Here is a 20,173-nt window from a genome sequence, read left to right on the forward strand (position 1 = left end):
AGCTAACACCCCAACCACGCTACAAGCTTCACCTCTTAGCCCTAGCTAAGAGGTTTAGCCGAGCATAGACATGGCAAGGCTAAACATCTTAAACAAAAATATAAAACTAAAAGAAAAACAAACTCTAATCTATCTCTCTTTCTTTCTCGGCCTTCATGGCTGCCCATTCCTTCAATGATCTCTCCACGTCTCCTCTCTCTCTCTTATACAGACACCATAAGGCTGTGGCTGGGAGAGTGCCACCGACCCCTTTTCTGTAGAGAATATGCAACCGAAACGGATACTTTTTTGTTTATGCAGACCAAACGCAAAACGAGTTGCGTTCAACTCGGATTTTTGGCACTGACATCATCATAAAATCTATTTTCTCTTCATGGTGGAGTTCAACACTCTCTTTACATACGTCTGGATGGTCTGGATCACCAATCCGATGGTGATCAGAAACACAAAAGGGCCCACAGCAGCCGGATTTCCCGGCACAGGGGTGCGAACGCACTCGCGCTGGACTCTTGATGAGTACATTATCGTTGGCAAAGGAAGAATCCATGCTGTTAATTGTATTCACTTCGAAAAACCAGCTTGGAAAAGATGGTTTTTTACTAGATTTGGTGTGGCGTACTGAGTTTTTGAGACTGCCGTCCGAATTGCGTTTGAAGGGCTGAAAACCAATCTTCGTGATATTTTGCAATTCTACCACCTATTCATGTGTTGTTGCCGCCCCACGGGACGAATTAACGGTCCAAATTGGACTGATGAACTCAGATGGTGGCCCACAGGGATTCGTCCGCAACTCCCAGTTCTGGCTTTCACAGCGGAAGAAATAGGAAGGAAAAATCCTTCCATTTTTTGGATTCTTGCGGTCAAACAGAGTATGATCGACTCTCTTGATTTGGTACAATGCTAGTGCATCTTTGTGCGTGCACGCTCTCGATCCTCTGTGGGGTCCACTGTGATGTTTATGAGAAATTTGATTCGTCCATCCGTTTTGTCTCCCCATTTAAGGGTGAAACCAAAAGTGAAGCACATCCAGCTATTAAGCGTGACCTAAATCAGGGATATTGTGGATGATCTGTCCGTTGGACTACTTCTAGAGGGATCCAATGGTTGAAATTTGATGTGTACGGTTTATTTATGGTCCTCAGGCTAGATATAAAATTTTGAGCCGAACGGATGGTGAGAACCCTGTGATCTTGCATTCTATATATTTTCGGGCCCGTTTAACACGAGTGACCTGATTTTTTCAAATCTCTGGCATATAATTTCTTCGATCTCGGTCCCCTGGGGTCCTTCCCTTGCCTTGGTTACTTCATAACATTAAATTCATGCTTTAGTACCTGTTTCAGTCCAAGCTCGTAAATACACCTTGCAGCAAAAACATGGTTAAATTGGGTCGTTAAACAATATCATATTGATAAATTCAGATAATAACAGGGGTCTGATATACAATATTTGACCCTCAACATGTTGTTAGGTAATAGATAATCCACCCCAATCTCCCCTACCTAACCACTCCCCTACTTGACCTAAGCAAGGTAACAGCTTATCCGCTCCAATCTCCCCCACCTGACCTAAGTAAGGTAGGGTCCAACGTGATGATTGTGAGAAATTCACTCAAGCCATCTATTTTTCCATAAATATTACATTAGTACATGAGACAAAAAATAGACAGATACAGAACACAAGGGTACCACATGAAAGGAAAAAGTGTGGAGGGAAAAGCCTACCATTGACCATGCAAACCGTTCATAATGCTATTCCCATTGGGATGAGCGAGGGAAAAAAAAAATCCTGTTACAAAACATCCAGGACCCCACAAATGTTTGAACGGTGGGCGTTAAATCCCTACTACTTATAGTCATGTGGTCAATTCACAAACTTAAGTTTTGGATTTATTTATTTATTATTATTATTATTATTATTTTGGCATTTGCTAAAATGATCTAGAAAATGGAAGAACCAGTGTGGATTTCTCACAAACATCACGGCCGAACCCGACTGCAGAACTTCATGCTCCCTGTGGCAGGCAATCCGTGCCCTGAGCCTACGCACCTCCGTTGGGAAATCGGATTGCCTGGTATGACACACACACGGACGCGGATTTCCTGCGAAAGTTCTGCTGGATGGACCCACTGATATGTATGTTAGAAATTCATTCCGTCCATCCGTATTTCTAGCTCATTTTAGTCCTGAGACAAAAAATGAGGTGTACAAAAGCAAAGGGGGTCACACGAAAGGGAAAATTGTGGAAATAAATTTCCACAGTTGAAACCTTCCTAGGCTCAAACTTGATGTTTATATGATATCCAAACCGTTTATAAGATCATTCAAAACGGGATTAAGTGAAAAAACTGAGAAAAAAGACTGATACAGAACTTTTATGGCCACAAGAATGCTTCAACGGTGCTCACCAAATGCCTACTATTTCCTCTCGTGTGGTCCCCTTGAGTGTTGGATACACCTATTTTTTTGTTCGCACGTCATAAAATGATCTCTCAAAGCGGATGGATGGGGTGGATTTTATACAAACATCTATGTGGGCCCCACTCAGCATCCTTTCACCGGAAGTTCATGCTAAAGGCTTTCGCAGGAAATCCGGGTCCCACACACACCACCCACTTGTGGGTTTGACGTCATCAAGATTTGTGGGACCCACCATGATGTATGTGTTATATCCACACCATCCATCCATTTTACGAGATGGATGGAGAATAAAAATGAGTCAGATCCGAAGTTCAAATGGACCGCACCAGAGAAAGAAGTGGGGATTGAACGCCTACAATTGAAAACTTCTCAGTGGCCACAGAAGTTTTGGATAATCTGATATTTTTTTTACCCTTCATCGAGGTCTGTGTGACCTCATTAACAGGTTGGATGACAAATAAATATTATGGTGGGCACTGGGAAGGTTTCAAAGGTGAAAACCATTGTCCCCACTGCTTTTTTAGGTGTGGTCCACTTGAGCTTTGGATTTACCTCATTTTTGGTCTTAAGACCTAAAATGATCTCTCCAAATAGATGGACGGTGTAGATATAAACATAATCATTTCTGGAGCCACAGAACTTGGTTACATCAACCCACAATGGAGGTCGGTTGGGTGTGGCACACCACACAATCCAAGTAGTGCAACCAAAGGCAGGGTTCCAGGGAAGCGGATTGGCTAGTGTACCACACACCAGCGATATAGCTAGTGTGCTGATGTCACCAAGTTTTGTGGGTCCCATCATAAGGTATGTGTTATATCCAAACTGTCCATCCATTGAGCGAGCTTGTCATAAAGCTTGATACGATAAATAAGAAAGAGATAAATATCAAGTGGACCACTACAAAAAGAAGTGAGGGATTGAATCTTTACCATTGAAACCCTTTTGGGGGAAAGAGAAGTTTTGGATCAATATCATATTTGCTTTACCTCTTCATCCGGGTCTTTGTGACCTTATGAACAGATTAGATGGAAAATAGACGTCATGGTGGGCCATGAGAATGTTTTAACGGTGAAAATCATTATCCCCGCTGCTATCTGTGGTGTAGTCCAATTTATCTTTGGATCTGTCTTATTTTCTGTTTAAACCCTTAGCTCGCCAAATGGACGGACGGTTTGGATATAACACATACCTCATGGTGAGGTAAGCACACGAGCCAGTTCGGTGGTGTGTGGTACACCAGCCCGTTCGCCTCCCACTCAAAGGCATCTTTGGCATTTCTTTTTTCCTTTCTTTTTAACTCTTTTCCTGAATGATTTCCGCATGCAATGCAGTTGTGAGTGTGGGATTAGAAAAGTTGTTGTCGGGCTTTTCATAGAGAAGATAGAGCACGAATGGCCGGTCGAGGAGGAAACGATGTTACATTTACAAGCGAGCTAGAGAACTATTCGGACGCCATAAGACATGCTGGTGAAAAGCTGTTCGAACACCTTATGAATCGGACTATTCAATTCGTGAATGTGATAGGGTTTAATGGTATTGGAAGATGGAGAATCATCGAATATGCAGCTCGAAAGTTGAAGGGATCTGATCTCTTCGACGTGCAGATAGAGGTAAAGATACCGAAAGGAGATCTCAATCCTGAAAGAGTGCAGATGGAGATCGTGGAACAGTTAAAATTGACAGGCAACGTTAATCTTGATGGCGTCCAGACCAAGTCCATTGTAGCTGCAGGCTAGATATATAAATCGTTGGTGAGGCGGACGTTCTTGCTAATTGTAGGAGATGTGAGCGGTGAAATAAAGGTGGATTTGATGGGAATTCCCCTACCCGGAGAAGCTCCATATGATTCCAAGTTCGTTTTTGTCAGAGATGAAGTGATGCCGCCAGTTGCTGTGCCGCAATACAATGTGACAATCGACTTTGAGGAGTTGTCCGAAGACACGTTACTCGAAGAGGCCAGTGATGTGGCCCATTCTCCTGGCATGCAGGGCTACTTTGCTCCCGAAACCATTCTCTACTGCTTGTTGTTCTTCTGGTTTTTCTCAACTACTAACTATCCTGTGGAATATATGACAATGATTTGGATGGCGGAGGGAGCTATTATTAGAAGGGAGACAGAGGAAGATGAAGAATATGATTCCACGCTTGTGGAGAAGGTCCACATTCTACTGAGAGAGTTCGAGATTCGTTCTCTGATTCAATTAACTGAAAGGGAAACACATTGGAGACTGCCGGATTGGGCCAAGGAAAATGACCGTGGTCATAATCTAGCAAATGCTTTAACTCATGGGAGATACAGGATTTACTTACCACCTGAGGGGAAATTATTGGACATCTATTGGCCAACGGAACTCCCTCTAGAATGCCACAAACTCTCCATTCTACAGCTCGGGGGGTGGAATTATTTCCACTCCGATTTTGAAATCGTCATACCAGACCCTTTTTTTGAGCAAATGCAGGGCCTTCGAGTCCTGCGTCTTGATAAGCTACGTATCAAATCTCTGCCCTCCTCCATCGCCTGCTTGCACAATCTCAGACTTCTCACTATATTTAAATGCCGACACTTAAACTCTCTCCCCACTTCCATTCAAGCTTTGCACAATCTCGAGTTCCTTGAAGTTGACAAATGTTCTTCTTTCGAAACAATGCCAGATGAGTGCTTTCGACAAATGACCAAACTTCGATTTCTCAACCTCCGTGGAACCAAGATAAGGCCACTGCCTTCCTTTTTTTCCAAGCTGCGCACCATCCACAAACTCGTCTTAACAGAATCCCCCTCTTTAATGGAAATCCCAAATGAGACCTTCGAATGTATGGAGCGGCTTCAGGTTCTTAAGTTGAGAGGTGATTCTAATCTAAATTCTCTACCATCCTCTCTCTCCAAGTTGGTCAATCTTAGGCAACTCGTGCTATGCAACTGTTCTTCCCTAAAGATGAAGTTGCTGCCGCATTTGCAAAAGCTTTCCGCACTCAAGGAGCTTGATCTCGAAAACTGTAATTCCCTGGAAGATATTGAAGATGTTTCTACTTCTCTTGGAAATATCTTGCCAAACCTCCGAAAGCTCGATCTTTCCGGAATTGACGCAATTTCGCAGGTCTCCTTGGATGGCTGCCAAAGCCTAGAGTCTGTAAGCCTGAACCAGCTTACAAACCTTCAAAAGCTCAAAATTTCCGGTACCAAAATCAAATGCTTTCCTGAAAATAATATGGTTGACACTGATCATCTAAGGCGCCTGGACTTCCAATGCATGAATCACCTTCAAGAAATTAAATGGGATGGTCTAAGTACCGAGCTCGAATATCTCAACATCGATCAGTGCAACACAGGGGATAATAAATGGCAGGGAGATATAGTTGGGGCTCACATAAGGATAAGTAATTACCATCTTTTACAATCCTTAACAGCAGACTCAAAATTGTGGGGAGCAAAATGCTTCTCTCGTTTCCATATATGCATCTCTCCTTGTCAAGAAGAAAAACGTAAAAGGCGATTTTTATATGCAAACATGGGTTTCAAGACACAAATACCTAATTTACCTTCAGAAAGCCATTTCGATAGGCATTTGGAGATCCGAGGAGGCGATACTTCCCCATACATTTCTACTCATTATTTTCTCATTCGAACGGAATTATTCACTCTGTGTGACAATGTCTTCGTCCATAGATTGTCGGATTTTTGCATTGTGGATGCAATAACAGAACTGAGAGAATGCCGGGTTGAGAGGTGCAAGAATTTGGAGAAATTTTTTGAAGGAGTGAATCTAAGTTCTGCCACTTTAAGTTGCCTCGAGAACGTATGGATGTCTAACCTTCCAAGGCTGAAGAGCGTGTGCGAGGGCAGATATGCGAGCCAAAGCTTCACACTCCTGAAACACATATATCTGGAGCGCTGTCCGAGACTCATTGTCGTCTTCTCGTCAGGCGTATGCTTAACAAACCTGGAAACTCTGCATATCAAGTTCTGCAGTAGACTGGAGGCAGTGTTTCGAGGGGTAGCTAACGAAAAAGGTTCGCTCCAACGACTACACACCGTGTGTCTGTGGGAGCTACCAAAGCTGGAGAGTATCTGCAGTGACGTGTGCCTGGGGGCATTGAAGAAGCTGAGAGTGGGTGGATGTCCGAAGCTGAATAAGCTTCCTCTTCAAATCTCTAATGACAATGCTGCCGCTTCTACAACTGTTATCGGTGAGGGTGGTGTTAAGGTGGAAGGCGAGTTGGTCTGGTGGGCCAGCCTCAAGTTGGAAGGAGACAACATCAAGCGCCATGTCTACTTCAAAGAACGCCGACCTTTCAAGGCGCTGATGAATTCTTCTCGCCATGTCTATTTTATTTCGTTGTGCTTGATTTGATTTGATTTGATACGTGACAGTGTTTTTTTTTTTTTTTTTTTTAATTTATTTGCGTGCATGTTTGATTTTAGCTTATTTGTCGTCAATTGTTTTTATTTTATTTTATCTGTGTGCGTGTTTTGCTGATGACAATGATAGCTTATTTATGGTTGTACAACACTAACACATTCAAAAGGTTGGCTCACCAGAAGATCACCAACCTAATCCACTAATCAAGTGGGCCACATATGTTCTTTGGATATGATCATCCTCTGTCCATGGTTTTCTACATCACGGGATTTTAAATAAGTGTAGTTTCTTGTAGGTCAATTCTAGATAGACCCTTGCGGAATAGAGAGGTACTAGCTCTGTGCCACAAGTGCCCATGTGCCGTCCAGTGCCCGATCTACTTACACTATTCCACTAAGTACATTACAACGACCGTACATAATAAATTGGTCGAGAGTGCTTGAGGTTGCTTGAGGTTTGTTATGACATCTAAGCCATCTAACCGATGCATCCCAATATCACAACCCCACTAAAGAAAACTCAGGCCGTTCCAACTTTGAAGTGGGACACACCATATACAAAACAATCTATACCAGCCAAAAACTCCAAATTCACATGTGGCCCTCCGGATGATTTGATCGGTAAGATTTTTGGTTCGATGCTCCCACACATGCCTCTACACACGTGGCTACATGTTATGTGTTAATCGGAGTGGGACCCACTGAGCAGACAGCCTGCCCCACCTACCGGACTATTCATCCGGCAGACACAGAGAGATGGATGAACCTGATCCGGTATTTCTCACAAATACATCCCAAATTGATGCAATTTAAAAACAGTACTGAAGAATGGATGGTTTCGGAATTGGAACCGTTGTTTTCACCCATTAAGATTGTGTGGGCCAAATGGATGGCTCAGATTGATTATTTGGATTGTCCGATTCTCCAAATGCAACTTAATGAAGTGCAACTTCCAGCAAATGGGGTTCCAATTAGGGGTGAAAATCTAGTTTTATTTGGACTGAAGACTGGGGTCAAGAATAGTCCTGAAAAGTTGGTTGGGCCGACGGGGCTGAAAATTAATAAATTCTTATTTCTCACTTCAATGTTCCCAATATATCATTGATCAAGTGGATAACGCACTAAGAAATGGAGCTTTTATAAAAATGAAACCAACGGTCTACATTCAACATGGGTCGGTTGCCTAACAAATCATTGGAATAAGCATATTTGAAAGGGAAGCCTTTTGTCTCTGGCGAGGAAGGGCAGATCTTTGTGGGGCCCACCATTATGTATCAGTTTATCCATTCCGCCCATCCCTTTTCTCATATCAATTTAAAGTATACCAAAAAATGAAGCAGATCTAATGTCAAAGTGGACCACTTGAGCATTAGATCTACTTTAATTTTGGGCTCATACTTTAAAATGATATGAGAGAATGGATGGATGGTGTGGATAAAAATATACATCACCGTGGCCCCCCACACAGATCTGCCTGTTCCTTGCTAGAGAGAAGGGGAAACGGATTGGCTACTCCCCATGACACTAGCTCGGTGGCTGGTGGTTGGTGCTTTGTGGGCCCCACCATGATGTATGTATTTCATCCATTCTGTTCATCCATTTTTAAAGATCATTTTATGACTTGATCCCGAAAATGAGAGGTATATAAATCTAAGGTGCACCACACCACATGAAAACAATAGTAATTGGATATCCATCATTAAAAGCCATCTAAGGCCCGATGTACTGTTTATTTGACATCCAATATGTTGATTACGTCATACAGACCCAGATGAAAGGAAAAAACAAAAATCAGCTTGGTCCAAAACTTTTATGGCCCCAAAATGTTTTTTACTGGTCGACGCTCATTCAACACTGTTTCCTGTAATGTGGTCCAATTAAGATTGGGATATATCTAATTTTTTGTATTGTACAGTAAAATGATCTGAAAAATATATGGACAGCATGGTTGAAACACATACATCATGGTGGGGCCCACGGAGCACCGACCATCTGCCACTGGCTGGTGTCAGGGGGGTACCCAATCCGTTTCCGAGAGAAAGACCTACTTCTATTTGAAAGACACAGTTCCATCAGGTCAGGCTGAGCTACATCATGTCGGGCTAAAATGATTTGAGCCTAAACCTGACCCATAGTCCAAGCTGATAGGTCCAAGCCTGGCCTAATGCTGCGACAGGCTCGTTAAGTCACAAAGGCTACCTGGCCCAATGCCACTCTTTGGTAGTTGAGTGGCCGGAGCCTGAGGATTGATGGTCTGCTAGTTGGCGCCTCAAGTAGCCTTCCCCACTCTTGGGTAGTTGAGTGGCAGAGCCTGAGGATAGACAACAAGCTAGCGGGTGTCCGAAAAGCCAGCCTTCTTTGTGCTTTGTTTTGACTGAGTCTGGAGGGGCAATGGTACGGCTTGGAATCTGTTTAAACATGATAGCCTGGTCAGGTGAGCTCCATTTATAAACACCATTGGTGGAGTATTCTGCTGGTGGACCCATCTAAGGCCCAATATACAGCATTTTGGCTAGCCATCCTCGGGTTCAATTTCTTGGCTCGAACTGGACCTGGAAACAATGCAACATTGCCTAGGTGCAATATTACAAAGCCCACGTGGCATCAACATTCCATATGCCATAAAATCAGGACCATTGTCTAGTTCCCGACACTGGATAGAAAATTCTTCAAAATATGCATCCATAGGAGTACAATTAAAATCCATCCAAACAGCGAACGTCAACACCATCAGAGTAAAAGAAAATTAATAGGCAACACAGAGGACGGGAAAGTAAAGAAAAGTGATGAATTAAATTAAAATGAAGAAGAAGAAGAAGAACCGATTATACATACTAGATATCACTAGATTGATGGCTATGATCAATGAATCACCATGAGCTGTCTGGACATTGGCTTTGTCCATGTTTTGATTCTTCCAGCTATAGTGTATGAACTCCTAGTTTCATGCATTGATCTAAAATTTCAAGAGAACCAACCATTGTGATTTGCTTTCACCCATTTTACATTTTGGGACCTACTCCAATTATTAAAATAGAGAATGAATGCATGTAAATCAATTTACAATCAATGAGGGTGTGTGTAGATACACTAGCTGGACTGCACAGTCAGCACATCCAAGATTCCTTCATAGCCCCAAGCCTTCAATTGAGTGGAAAAACAAAAAAAGGCCAATGCCAAAGTGTCGTGTCCTTTTCTGCCCCCACCATGGCCATCAATGCTTCTGCAAAACGCTCCAATTCTTCAAAATCCCAAATTGTCTAATAAATTTTGGAGAGGCGAGTTTCCAATTATATTGGCAATGGAAAGTTCCCTTGGAATACTCAGTTAGTAGATTTGGAGCCATGATCGGCCTATCCAATCCATTGATTAGATGGCCCATCATTGATGGAACTTTCTTATCAAATAAAACCCCTCAATCGATCAGCCCTAAACTTCCAATTAGTGACATGCAACTACATGATTGATAAGAAATGCACAAGCAAGAGACATTCAATGGAGGAGAAACCAAAAATTCAACGACTAAAATCCTATGATTTTAGAGATTTTTGGGGAATGATCCATCCATGATGGGAGTGTTGGGGGCCTTGTACAAAACCTTAAGATCTAGCCTCCCAAAGCAAATCAGAATTATGGATAATAAAGCAAGGAAATAAATCAAAGCATAAATCACACACCACACAATAGATTTTTACGTGGAAAACCCTCAAAGAGGTAAAAACCACGAGACTTTATCCAGATCAACAATCTACTATGAAGTAAAACGTTACAACCTTCTTCACTCACGCAGGAGTGGATAAACAATAAGAGAAACAAAGAAAACAGAGAGATCTCACCGATTACGAGGACGTAGAAGCGCTGAGATATAAATTGCACAGTAGATAACCTCTACGATCATAACCTCCCTTTTATAAGCTTCATTTCTCTCTTTCTCTCTCTCTCTCTCTCTCTCTCTCTCTCTCTTGCACCTTTAATAGCCCTCTTATGTTTTTCATGTAATTAGAAAAATCCTAGGAACCCTTATTTATAGTTTTAGGAAACTTCTTTCTGCATCCCAGTTGCGAAATGACTCAGATTTCCGCAATCCGTAAAATCGCCGAACAAATCTACATAACCACGACCGATTGAGTGTCACCCAAGACCAGTTGAGCACCCCGAAGAAAAATAACCCAAAGTCGTTGGACTTTGAGTTGAGTCAGGGTTTGAATCCACGATTGGTCGTGCACCAGCCCTCGATCGGTTGTGTAGGGCTCACAACCGGTCGAGCATGGGGAAAAAACTCCATCAAATCTCTCCCTTTTTGACTTAGGAGGGATTTATCTTCTTCAAGCCAGTCTGGTTTGTACAAACCTCAAACTTGCCCTTGAGTAAAGCCTTGGTCATCATGTCTGACCTATTATCGTCTGTGTGGACATTCTCAAGCTGTAACACCTTCTGTTCTAAAGTATCCCTAATACAGTAATACCGAATCTCTATGTGCTTTAACTTGGAATGCTGACTTGAATTCTTGCTCAAGTGTATAGCACTCTAATTATTGTAATAGACCACGTGCTCCCCTGCTTCAGGGTAAGTTCCTGTAAGAACCTCTTCATCAAAAGCATCTCTTTATATGTCTCTATAACTGCAATGTACTCGGCATCTGTCGTCGACAATGCCACCACCTTCTGTATCTTACTTTGCCAAGAAATCGCTCCCCTTGTAAATGCGAACATGAACCCCGATGTACACTTCTTGAAGTCTATGTCGCCTGCCATATCTGCATCTGTGTAGCCATCTAATACAAATTTTTCATCACCATAACATATGCTCAACCTGGATAAGCTTCTTAGATACTGCAGTATCCATTTCACCGTTGCCCAATGCTTTTTGCCAGGATTGACAAGATACTGGCTGACAACACCAACCGCATATGTTATGTTTGGGCGTGTACACACCTAGCATATATCAAACTTTCTACAGCTGATGCATAGGGTATCTTTCCATCACTAGTGTCCCTCCGTATCACAAAAATTAATTTAGCTGGTCAATGTATCATGTGGGAGATCGTATTAAAGACACCTAGTTCTCTTCCGAAAATTTTACCCATATTTTCCGGCCTCTGATTTATTGGCAGATTGTCTGGACTGCTTGATAATAGAGTAGCCTTATATTTTGCTCCTATACGTCTAAACAGAGGGAAGCCAACTAAGTGACGGCTCCAACCTCTCACACGTGGTTTACATTGGCACATGTGGTAGCTTGTAGATGGGATGGCTTATAAACTCTTTCAGGAAAAAAGAAAAGAAGAAAGAAAATTAAGGATTGTTTGGATTCATGGAAAGGAGGAAAAGGGATGGTGTTTCCTGAGAAGCCTTATTTCTAATAAATTATGAAAACGTAAATAGTATTTTCTTATTTTTCAACAAATTTTGAGATATATTTTTAAATTTTTTGTTTGTCATTGTTTGTCAAAATAATATGCTTTCTTTTTAAGAAAGAGTTTCCAGATAGTCACTAGCATTGCTAGATTAGGACATGTGGAATATGTAAGGTGTTTGAATATTGATAGTGGACCGTGTGACTTGCTAAGCACATGTGGATACTTGAAGTTTGTTCACTCCCCAAGTATAGGGTTGTGATGTCGTAATAAACTCGATAAGACCGAGGTCGAATCCACAGGGACTGAAACTTGTACGTTTCCTGAAACTAGGTAGAAATAGAACTAGACTAAGATATGATCTAACCAAATAGAAATTTAAGGAATAGTTGTGGAATAATTATCTAAAACTTTAAGGAATTCAGAGGAAGAAACTAGGGATTCAGAGGATCCACTTGTAGAGATCAGGGAGATCTTATGCCTGCATCAAGGATTATGGAAATCAACTGAACCTACTTGATCTGGTTTTTAAGAGATGAAAAGTATATGAATTAGAATGGATTCCATCATCTAACCATGCCCAGGAGACAAAGCCAACAACAGGATTAAACTAATTACCAACCAATCAACAATGTATGAGGATCAGGAAGGGTACTGTCATCCAACCATGCCCAGGAGACGATGGTGAACAACAGGGCTTCCTGACGTCATAAACATCCAAAAAGAAAGAAAAAAAAAGAGATATTCAAAGCCGTTGCAGACCCATTGTAATTTTAGTCACAACAGACCATTTAAAGACAAAAAAATATTCCATTAATACAAATCAACTTCAGTTGAATGAAAAACAGGAAATAGTATCTCCCATCTCGCCACAAGCTTCACCTCTTAGCCTTAGCTAAGAGGTTTAGCCACTCATGATTGGCCTAAACCCAAAACAAATAGAAAGAAAAAGAAAACGAAAAAGAGAAGAAAAATAAAGGAAAAAAAACTTCTTATCTTTAACCTCTCATCTTTCCTCTCTCTCGTTTTCAGCCCTGACGCTCCGGCAACTCTCTCTCTCTGTTACAGCAGAAAACCCACGACCGAGCCCAACTCCAGCAGAAAACCCACGACCGAGCCCAACTCCAGCCGACCTCTATTTTTCTCCCGTTCAAAACCAAACCGAGCACCCCCTTCTCTTCTTTCTTCCGTCCTCTTATACAGAACTGTCGTCCGAGCCCAATTTCCGTCCTCCATGCGGAAGTCTTACGCACCAGAGACCATGTTGGAGTCGGAATGAAACGGCTTTCGCAGCGACAGGCGGAGGACTCGTGATCAACCCTCGTTTGGCTTGAGATTTTGGACGACTGATCGTCCAAAATCAAAATCGGACTTCTTGGTGGTGGTCATGGCTCCCTGTTGATGAGAATGAATGGTTTGGATTGCTGATCCGATCACTGTCTTGATCAGGGAACGGTCCGGAAGTCCCGGCTGCGCGTAACAGGGCTTGCACTAGGATGTTGGTGGAGGCCATGAATGATGCTGGAGAGGAAATCCACTCCGTCAGTTGGATTCGCCTCGGAATTCTGGTTGGAGATGGACGGTTTTGGTTGTCTGTTGATGCGGTGCACTGAATTTTGAATTTCACCGCCCATTCTGCGTTAAACGGCTAGGAACATGCGATAGGTTGCATGGTGGAGAAAAACCACCTAGGCGAGGGTCTTGGCCATCCTACAGATCAAATGGACGGTTTGGATCATCGAACTGAGGATTGAGTGGGGCCCACAACGATCTCCCGGTGGACACAGCGTCGGACGCTATTTCTTAGAGGAAGACGGACTCAGGTCAGCATATAGTTTGACCGGACTCTCCGTCCAGTGCGGCGCGGGCAGCGGTGCACTATGTACACCCGTTGTGCATACGGAGTCCACTGTGATGATCGTGAGCAATCCGCTCCGTCCATCCGCTTTGACACGTGGTTTAAACAGTCTAGAACAATTTTGAAGTATATCCGGATATCAGGCGGGCCCCACATAATGATTAAAGGGGCTGATCTGTCCATTGGGCCACTTCTAGAGGGATCCAATGGCTGAAATTTGACGTGTACGGTTACTTTATGGTCCTCAGGCCACGTATGAAGTTTCGAACTGATCAGATGGTGGGAATCCTATGATTTTGCATTCTGGTTGACTTTCAGGCCACTTGAGCTTCAGTTTCTCAATTTCCGCGGACCCCTGGTGTATAATTCCGTCGCTCTTGGTCTTCTAGAGTCCGTTCCTTGCCTTGGTACTCCTGGAGCGTCAAATCCATGCATTTACCACCCTTTTTCAGCCCATGCTCATAAATATACTCTGCATCACAAACATAATTAAATCAGGCCATTAAACGGTATCATACTTGTAAAACTATGCAGCAACTGGGTCTGATATGCAATATTTGACCCTCAACACAACCCCCAACCAGCATTTTGCTAGTCCCAAGCAAAGTATGCGAAAAATAAGTTGAGAAATACAGGACAATTTTTATGAATTTAAAAAAACACAGTCTAGATTCGAAAATTCTAAGATGCATGAATGTTGGATATTACTTCCTCCTGGAATCAAGTGCACAAAAAAATTTCATAATCAACTTAAAAGTATTTATGCATTAATTAGAACAATTCTAAACCATGAGTATCATGAGTGTATAATAAAATCTCGGCTTATCATCATTAAGAAATCCAATGGATAATTTTTATGATAACATTGATAATCAAAACAGTATTTAGGACACTCAAAACTTAAATCAGAATTTGCCTTTCAATTCCTTTTTTTTTTTTTTTTTTCTTTTATCGAGGGGGAGGAGAATTGAATTCACACCTATAGGGAGCAAACCTATGGTGAAAATTATTCGCCTAACCTTTTCCAAAGGTATCTCTCTCTCTCTCTCTCTTTTTTTTTTATTTTTATTTTTTATTTTTTATGACGGGCAAATTTTCCAAGCTGGTTCCTTACATGCCTAGTGATTACCAAGTTAACCCTTTAATATCAAACTGAAATCTTAATGTGAAAGCGAGATGCGACATGTGAACTCATAACTCAATCAATGTTTAAAACTTCCAATTATAGATTAATACTTCAAACTTAACTGTGAAATCTAATATAATAGATAACTGAATCTAAGAGTCATAAATTACCAACTTCACTTATCTTGTAATTTTAAATCCAAGATGGTTATCAAAATCACTTCAAATTCAACAAAATGTCAGAAAATTTTTAAAATTTTCACAACTTTTGTACAAGACCAAGAAACATGCTGATTAAGTGACCTAATCTCCCGCCCCCAACCTAAAATCTACATTGTCCTCAATGTAAAAGAAATAAGTATGCGATGCACATGGGACAAAAAGTAAATGAGAAGTGATGGAAAGATAATACCTGGATGAAAGAACCAAGAGGCTTTTCAAAGATTTCTACGTAAGAGCGGTCAGCACAAGAGAGAAACCAACAGAAGTAAAATAAAATAACAAAAATACAATCCTACCTATACCACTTTCGTAGGTGCTCTCGATTGCATTTAGCGTATGCAACAAACCTTTAAACCCCTAGGTTTCCCCTAGTGGACGAGTTGTAGTCTCGTGAGGGTTTGCAGTAATGTTACCCACAAACATTGAACTGACTATACCTCCATCAGACTAGGAGATTAATCCTGGTAAACAGGATCCATCAGAGGCATGGACATGTCCTCTGAATCAAATTTCTCGACAAATGGTTTCAATCGATGTCCATTGACTTTAAACTCCTTGCCATTGTCGGGATCTCTTATCTCAACGGCCCCATGCGGAAAAACAGTGACAACAATATAAGGACCGGTCAAACGAGATCGAAGCTTACCCGGAAAGAGATGTAATCGAGAATTGTACAAAAGGACCTTCTGACCAGGCGTGAATGATTTTCGCGAAATGTGTTGGTCATGAAATGCTTTCATCTTGTCCTTGTAAATTCTCGAATTATCGTACGCATCATTTCGGATTTCTTCAAGTCCATTCAATTGAAGTTTGCGTAGCGAGCCAGCGTTGTCCAGATTGAAATTAAAATTTTTGATCGCCCAGTACGCTTTATGTTCCAGTTCCACAGGCAAGTGACAAGCCTTCCCATAGACAAGTCTAAAGGGAGACATTCCAATAGGAGTTTTAAATGCAGTACGGTATGCCCATAAGGCATCGGTCAATCGGATTGACCAATTCTTACGATCTGGGTTAACCGTTTTCTCCAAAATGTGTTTAATTTCTCTATTAGAAATCTCAGCTTGCCCACTTGTTTGTGGATGGTACGGGGTGCTCACCTTATGAGAAATACCATATTTCTTCATTAAGCTCTCAAATGGTTTATTACAGAAGTGTGAGCCCCCATCACTAATGATGGCTCGAGGCGTTCCGAATCGAGAAAGGATGTTTTCTTTTAGGAATTTAATGACCGTGCGATGGTCATTCTTTCGACACGGAATCGCTTCGACCCATTTAGTGACATAATCCACGGCGAGCAAAATATACAGATTCCCAAACGATTGGGGGAATGGTCCCATGAAATCGATGCCCCAGCAATCAAATGCTTCAATGATAAGAATGAGATTCAAAGGCATCATATTTCGACGGGACAATGCACCCAATTTCTGGCAATGCTCACAAGCTTTGCAAAACTCATGAGTGTCCCTAAACATAGTGGGCCAGTAAAAGCCACACTGCAGAATCTTGGCCGTGGTCTTTTTAGCAGAAAAGTGACCACCACAGGCCTCTGAGTGACAGAAGGAGATGACGCTCTGATGCTCATCGTCTGGTACACATCTCCTTAGAATTTGGTCTGGGCAATATTTAAATAAATAAGGATCATCCCAGAAAAAGTTGCGCACCTCGGTGAAAAATTTCTTCTTATCTTGCGCAGTCCACTGTGTCGGTATGGCACCTGTAGCAAGATAGTTAGCAATATCAGCGAACCAAGGTGAATGGGAGACTCTGAACAGTTGTTCATCAGGGAACATATCATTGATATGGGTCGCCTCAAGGGAATCAGAGGTATTAAGGCGAGAAAGGTGATCGGCCACAACGTTTTCTACTCCCTTTTTATCTTTAATTTCCAAATCGAATTCTTGGAGTAGAAGGATCCATCGTATCAGGCGGGGCTTAGAATCATTCTTCGAAAGAAGATACTTAAGTGCCGCATGATCTGTATAGATAATGATCTTGGATCCGATCAAGTAGGACCTAAATTTGTCCAAGGCGAACACTACAGCTAAGAGTTCCTTTTCCGTAGTCGAGTAGTTCACTTGGGCAGGATTTAGAGTCCTACTCGCATAATGAATGACGTAGGGCCTCTTATCTTTTCTCTGGCCTAGGACCGCCCCAAGAGCATAATCAGAAGCGTCGCACATAAGCTCAAAAGGAAGGTTCCAGTCGGGTGGCTGCATGATAGGTGCAGTGGTTAACGTGCCCTTAAGCTTGGTGAAAGCTTCCTGGCACTGCTCAGTCCACTCATACGGAGCATCCTTTTGAAGAAGATTACATAAAGGACGAGAGAGAAGACTAAAGTCCTTTATGAATCGCCTGTAAAATCCTGCGTGTCCTAAGAAGGATCGCACGTCTCTGATGTTCTTGGGTGGAGGTAGGTTAGAGATAAGATCGATTTTTGCCTTATCTACCTCGATTCCTTTGGACGAGATGATATGCCCAAGGACAATTCCCTTCTGAACCATGAAATGGCACTTCTCCCAATTAAGTACCAAGTTCTTTTCTTCACATCTTTTCAGCACACATTTAAGACTTTCCAGGCACTTGCTGAAAGATGGACCATAAACAGAGAAGTCGTCCATGAAGACCTCTAGATATTGCCCTACCATATCAGAAAAGATACTAAGCATACATCGCTGAAAGGTGGCAGGGGCATTACATAGTCCGAATGGCATCCTTCGGTAGGCAAAGGTGCCGTAGGGACATGTAAATGTGGTCTTTTCCTGGTCTTCAGGGGCTATCTCTATCTGGTTGTAGCCTGAATACCCGTCAAGGAAACTGTAATAGGAATGACCAGCTAACCTTTCCAGGATCTGATCAATGAATGGTAAAGGAAAGTGGTCTTTCCTCGTGACGGTATTCAACTTCCTGTAGTCAATGCACATTCTCCAACCAGTAGTGACTCTAGTTGGCACGAGTTCATTATTAGCATTGGCTACGATGGTGATTCTGGACTTCTTAGGGACCACTTGAGTTGGACTCACCCATTGACTATCAGATATAGGGTATATAATACCCACGTCTAATAGTTTAAGAACCTCGGCCTTAACCACTTCCTTCATATTTGGATTTAGTCTACGTTGTGGTTGCCGAGCGATTTTTGCATTATCCTCAAGATATATGCGGTGAGTACAAATCGAGGGATCGATTCCCTTGAGGTCCGCTATCGTCCATCCCAGGGCTCCTTTATGCTCAATGAGAGTAGATATAAGCATACTCTCATGTTCTTTCTCCAGGTGGGCAGAGATCACCACCGGGTATGTCTCATCTTGACCTAAATAGGCATATTTCAAATCAGAGGGCAAAGGTTTTAGGTCAAGCTTCGGCGGCTTGAGGTTAGACGGTAGAGGCACTACATCGGTTTGTGGCAATTCTTCAAATTGTGGCCTCCACCGGTTAACTTCAAGTACCGGTGCAGTATCAAGCAAGGCGCACGTCTCCCTAAGCATGTCATCATCAAAATCATGAGAGTGGGCTAGGCATGTCTCCAGATGGTCAGAGGTTAAGGTCAGAGGTGTTGTATCTTCCACGAAAGAGTCAATCATGTTAATGTCGTGGAAATCGTCATCATCCTCTGCGTTGCTGCCGTTATTGAAAAAAATATTTGACTCCAATGTCAAATTTCCAAAAGACATAGTCATGATACCATTCCTGCAATTGATAATTGCATTTGACGTGGCAAGGAATGGGCGACCAAGAATGACGGGAATCTGAGTGCTCATGTTATTGATGGGTTCGGTGTCCAGGATGATAAAATCTACAGGGTAGTAAAATCTATCGACTTGGACTAACACATCCTCAATTATCCCTCTTGGTACACGAACAGAGCGATCAGCAAGTTGTAGTGTGGTTAGGGTGGGTTTTAATTCACCCAAACCTAACTGTTTGTATACCGAGTAGGGAATCAGATTGACGCTCGCTCCTAAGTCAAGAAGTGCGTGATCAATTCGATGGTTCCCGATTACACATGATATGGTTGGGCTACCGGGATCCTTGAATTTCTGTGGCACGTCTTGCTTCAGGATGGCACTTACTTTCTCAGTCAAGAAAATTTTCTTTTGAATAATTTTCCGTCTTTTGGTCGTGCATAAGTCTTTCAGGAATTTGGCATATGAAGGTATCTGTTTAACGACATCAAGTAGAGGAATGTTGACTTTCACTTGTTTCAACACCTCTAGGATATCCTGAGAGTTAGAGAGAGGTTTTGGTGAAACCAACTGTTGGGGAAACGGAGCAACTGGCTTCTCTAAAATATCAGCTTCTACTTTTTGTGGAGCATCACTGGATCCATCATTGTTGTCCTCTTCTGGTTCTTGAGGCTTTTCGGGCCGAACCGGAAGAGTTTTATCAATGATCTTCCCACTCCTAAGAGTGGTGATGGATTTAGCATGCCCCATCTGATTTGAAGAGCTGGGATCATTATTCTCGTACTGCGGTTTAGGATTGGGGAGAGGTTGTGCAGGAAGCATCCCCTTTTCTATAACCGTCATACGAGAATCTATCTTTTGCATAAAATCTGTAATTCCCCGCATTGCCTGAGCCAGCTCTTGTATGAGATTTTGAACCGGTTCCTCTTGAGGTTTCACTTGATTTGGATTTTGATTGAAGAAACCTGGAGGAGTCGCCGTTTGTCCATTCCTCCAACTAAAGTTGGGATGATTTTTCCAGCCAGGATTGTATGTGTTGAAATTAGGTCCAGTAAAAAGTCTTTGATAATTATTTACGGCATTGGCTTGTTCATTCAACACTCCTCGAAAGGCAGGTATTGTAGGACAGTTTTCAGTTGTGTGAATGT

General features: G+C 42.2%; 1 protein-coding gene across 1 annotated transcript; it reads left to right on the forward strand.

Moving 5' to 3' along the window:
- Nucleotides 1-4,235: 4,235 nt before the first annotated feature.
- LOC131220307 (putative disease resistance protein At4g19050) lies at nucleotides 4,236-6,773 on the forward strand. Its single transcript, XM_058215258.1, has one exon. The coding sequence runs from the start codon at nucleotides 4,236-4,238 to the stop codon at nucleotides 6,771-6,773; it is 2,538 nt and encodes an 845-aa protein (XP_058071241.1).
- The last annotated feature ends 13,400 nt before the right edge of the window (nucleotides 6,774-20,173 follow it).

This window comes from Magnolia sinica, chromosome 12 (assembly GCF_029962835.1).
Source record: "Magnolia sinica isolate HGM2019 chromosome 12, MsV1, whole genome shotgun sequence".
In the NCBI taxonomy this organism is placed as follows: domain Eukaryota; kingdom Viridiplantae; phylum Streptophyta; class Magnoliopsida; order Magnoliales; family Magnoliaceae; genus Magnolia; species Magnolia sinica.

Excerpts from the sequence above, each read along its gene's own strand:
- LOC131220307 (XM_058215258.1), top strand. The coding sequence starts at position 4,236 with ATGGGAATTCCCCTACCCGGAGAAGCTCCATATGATTCCAAGTTCGTT.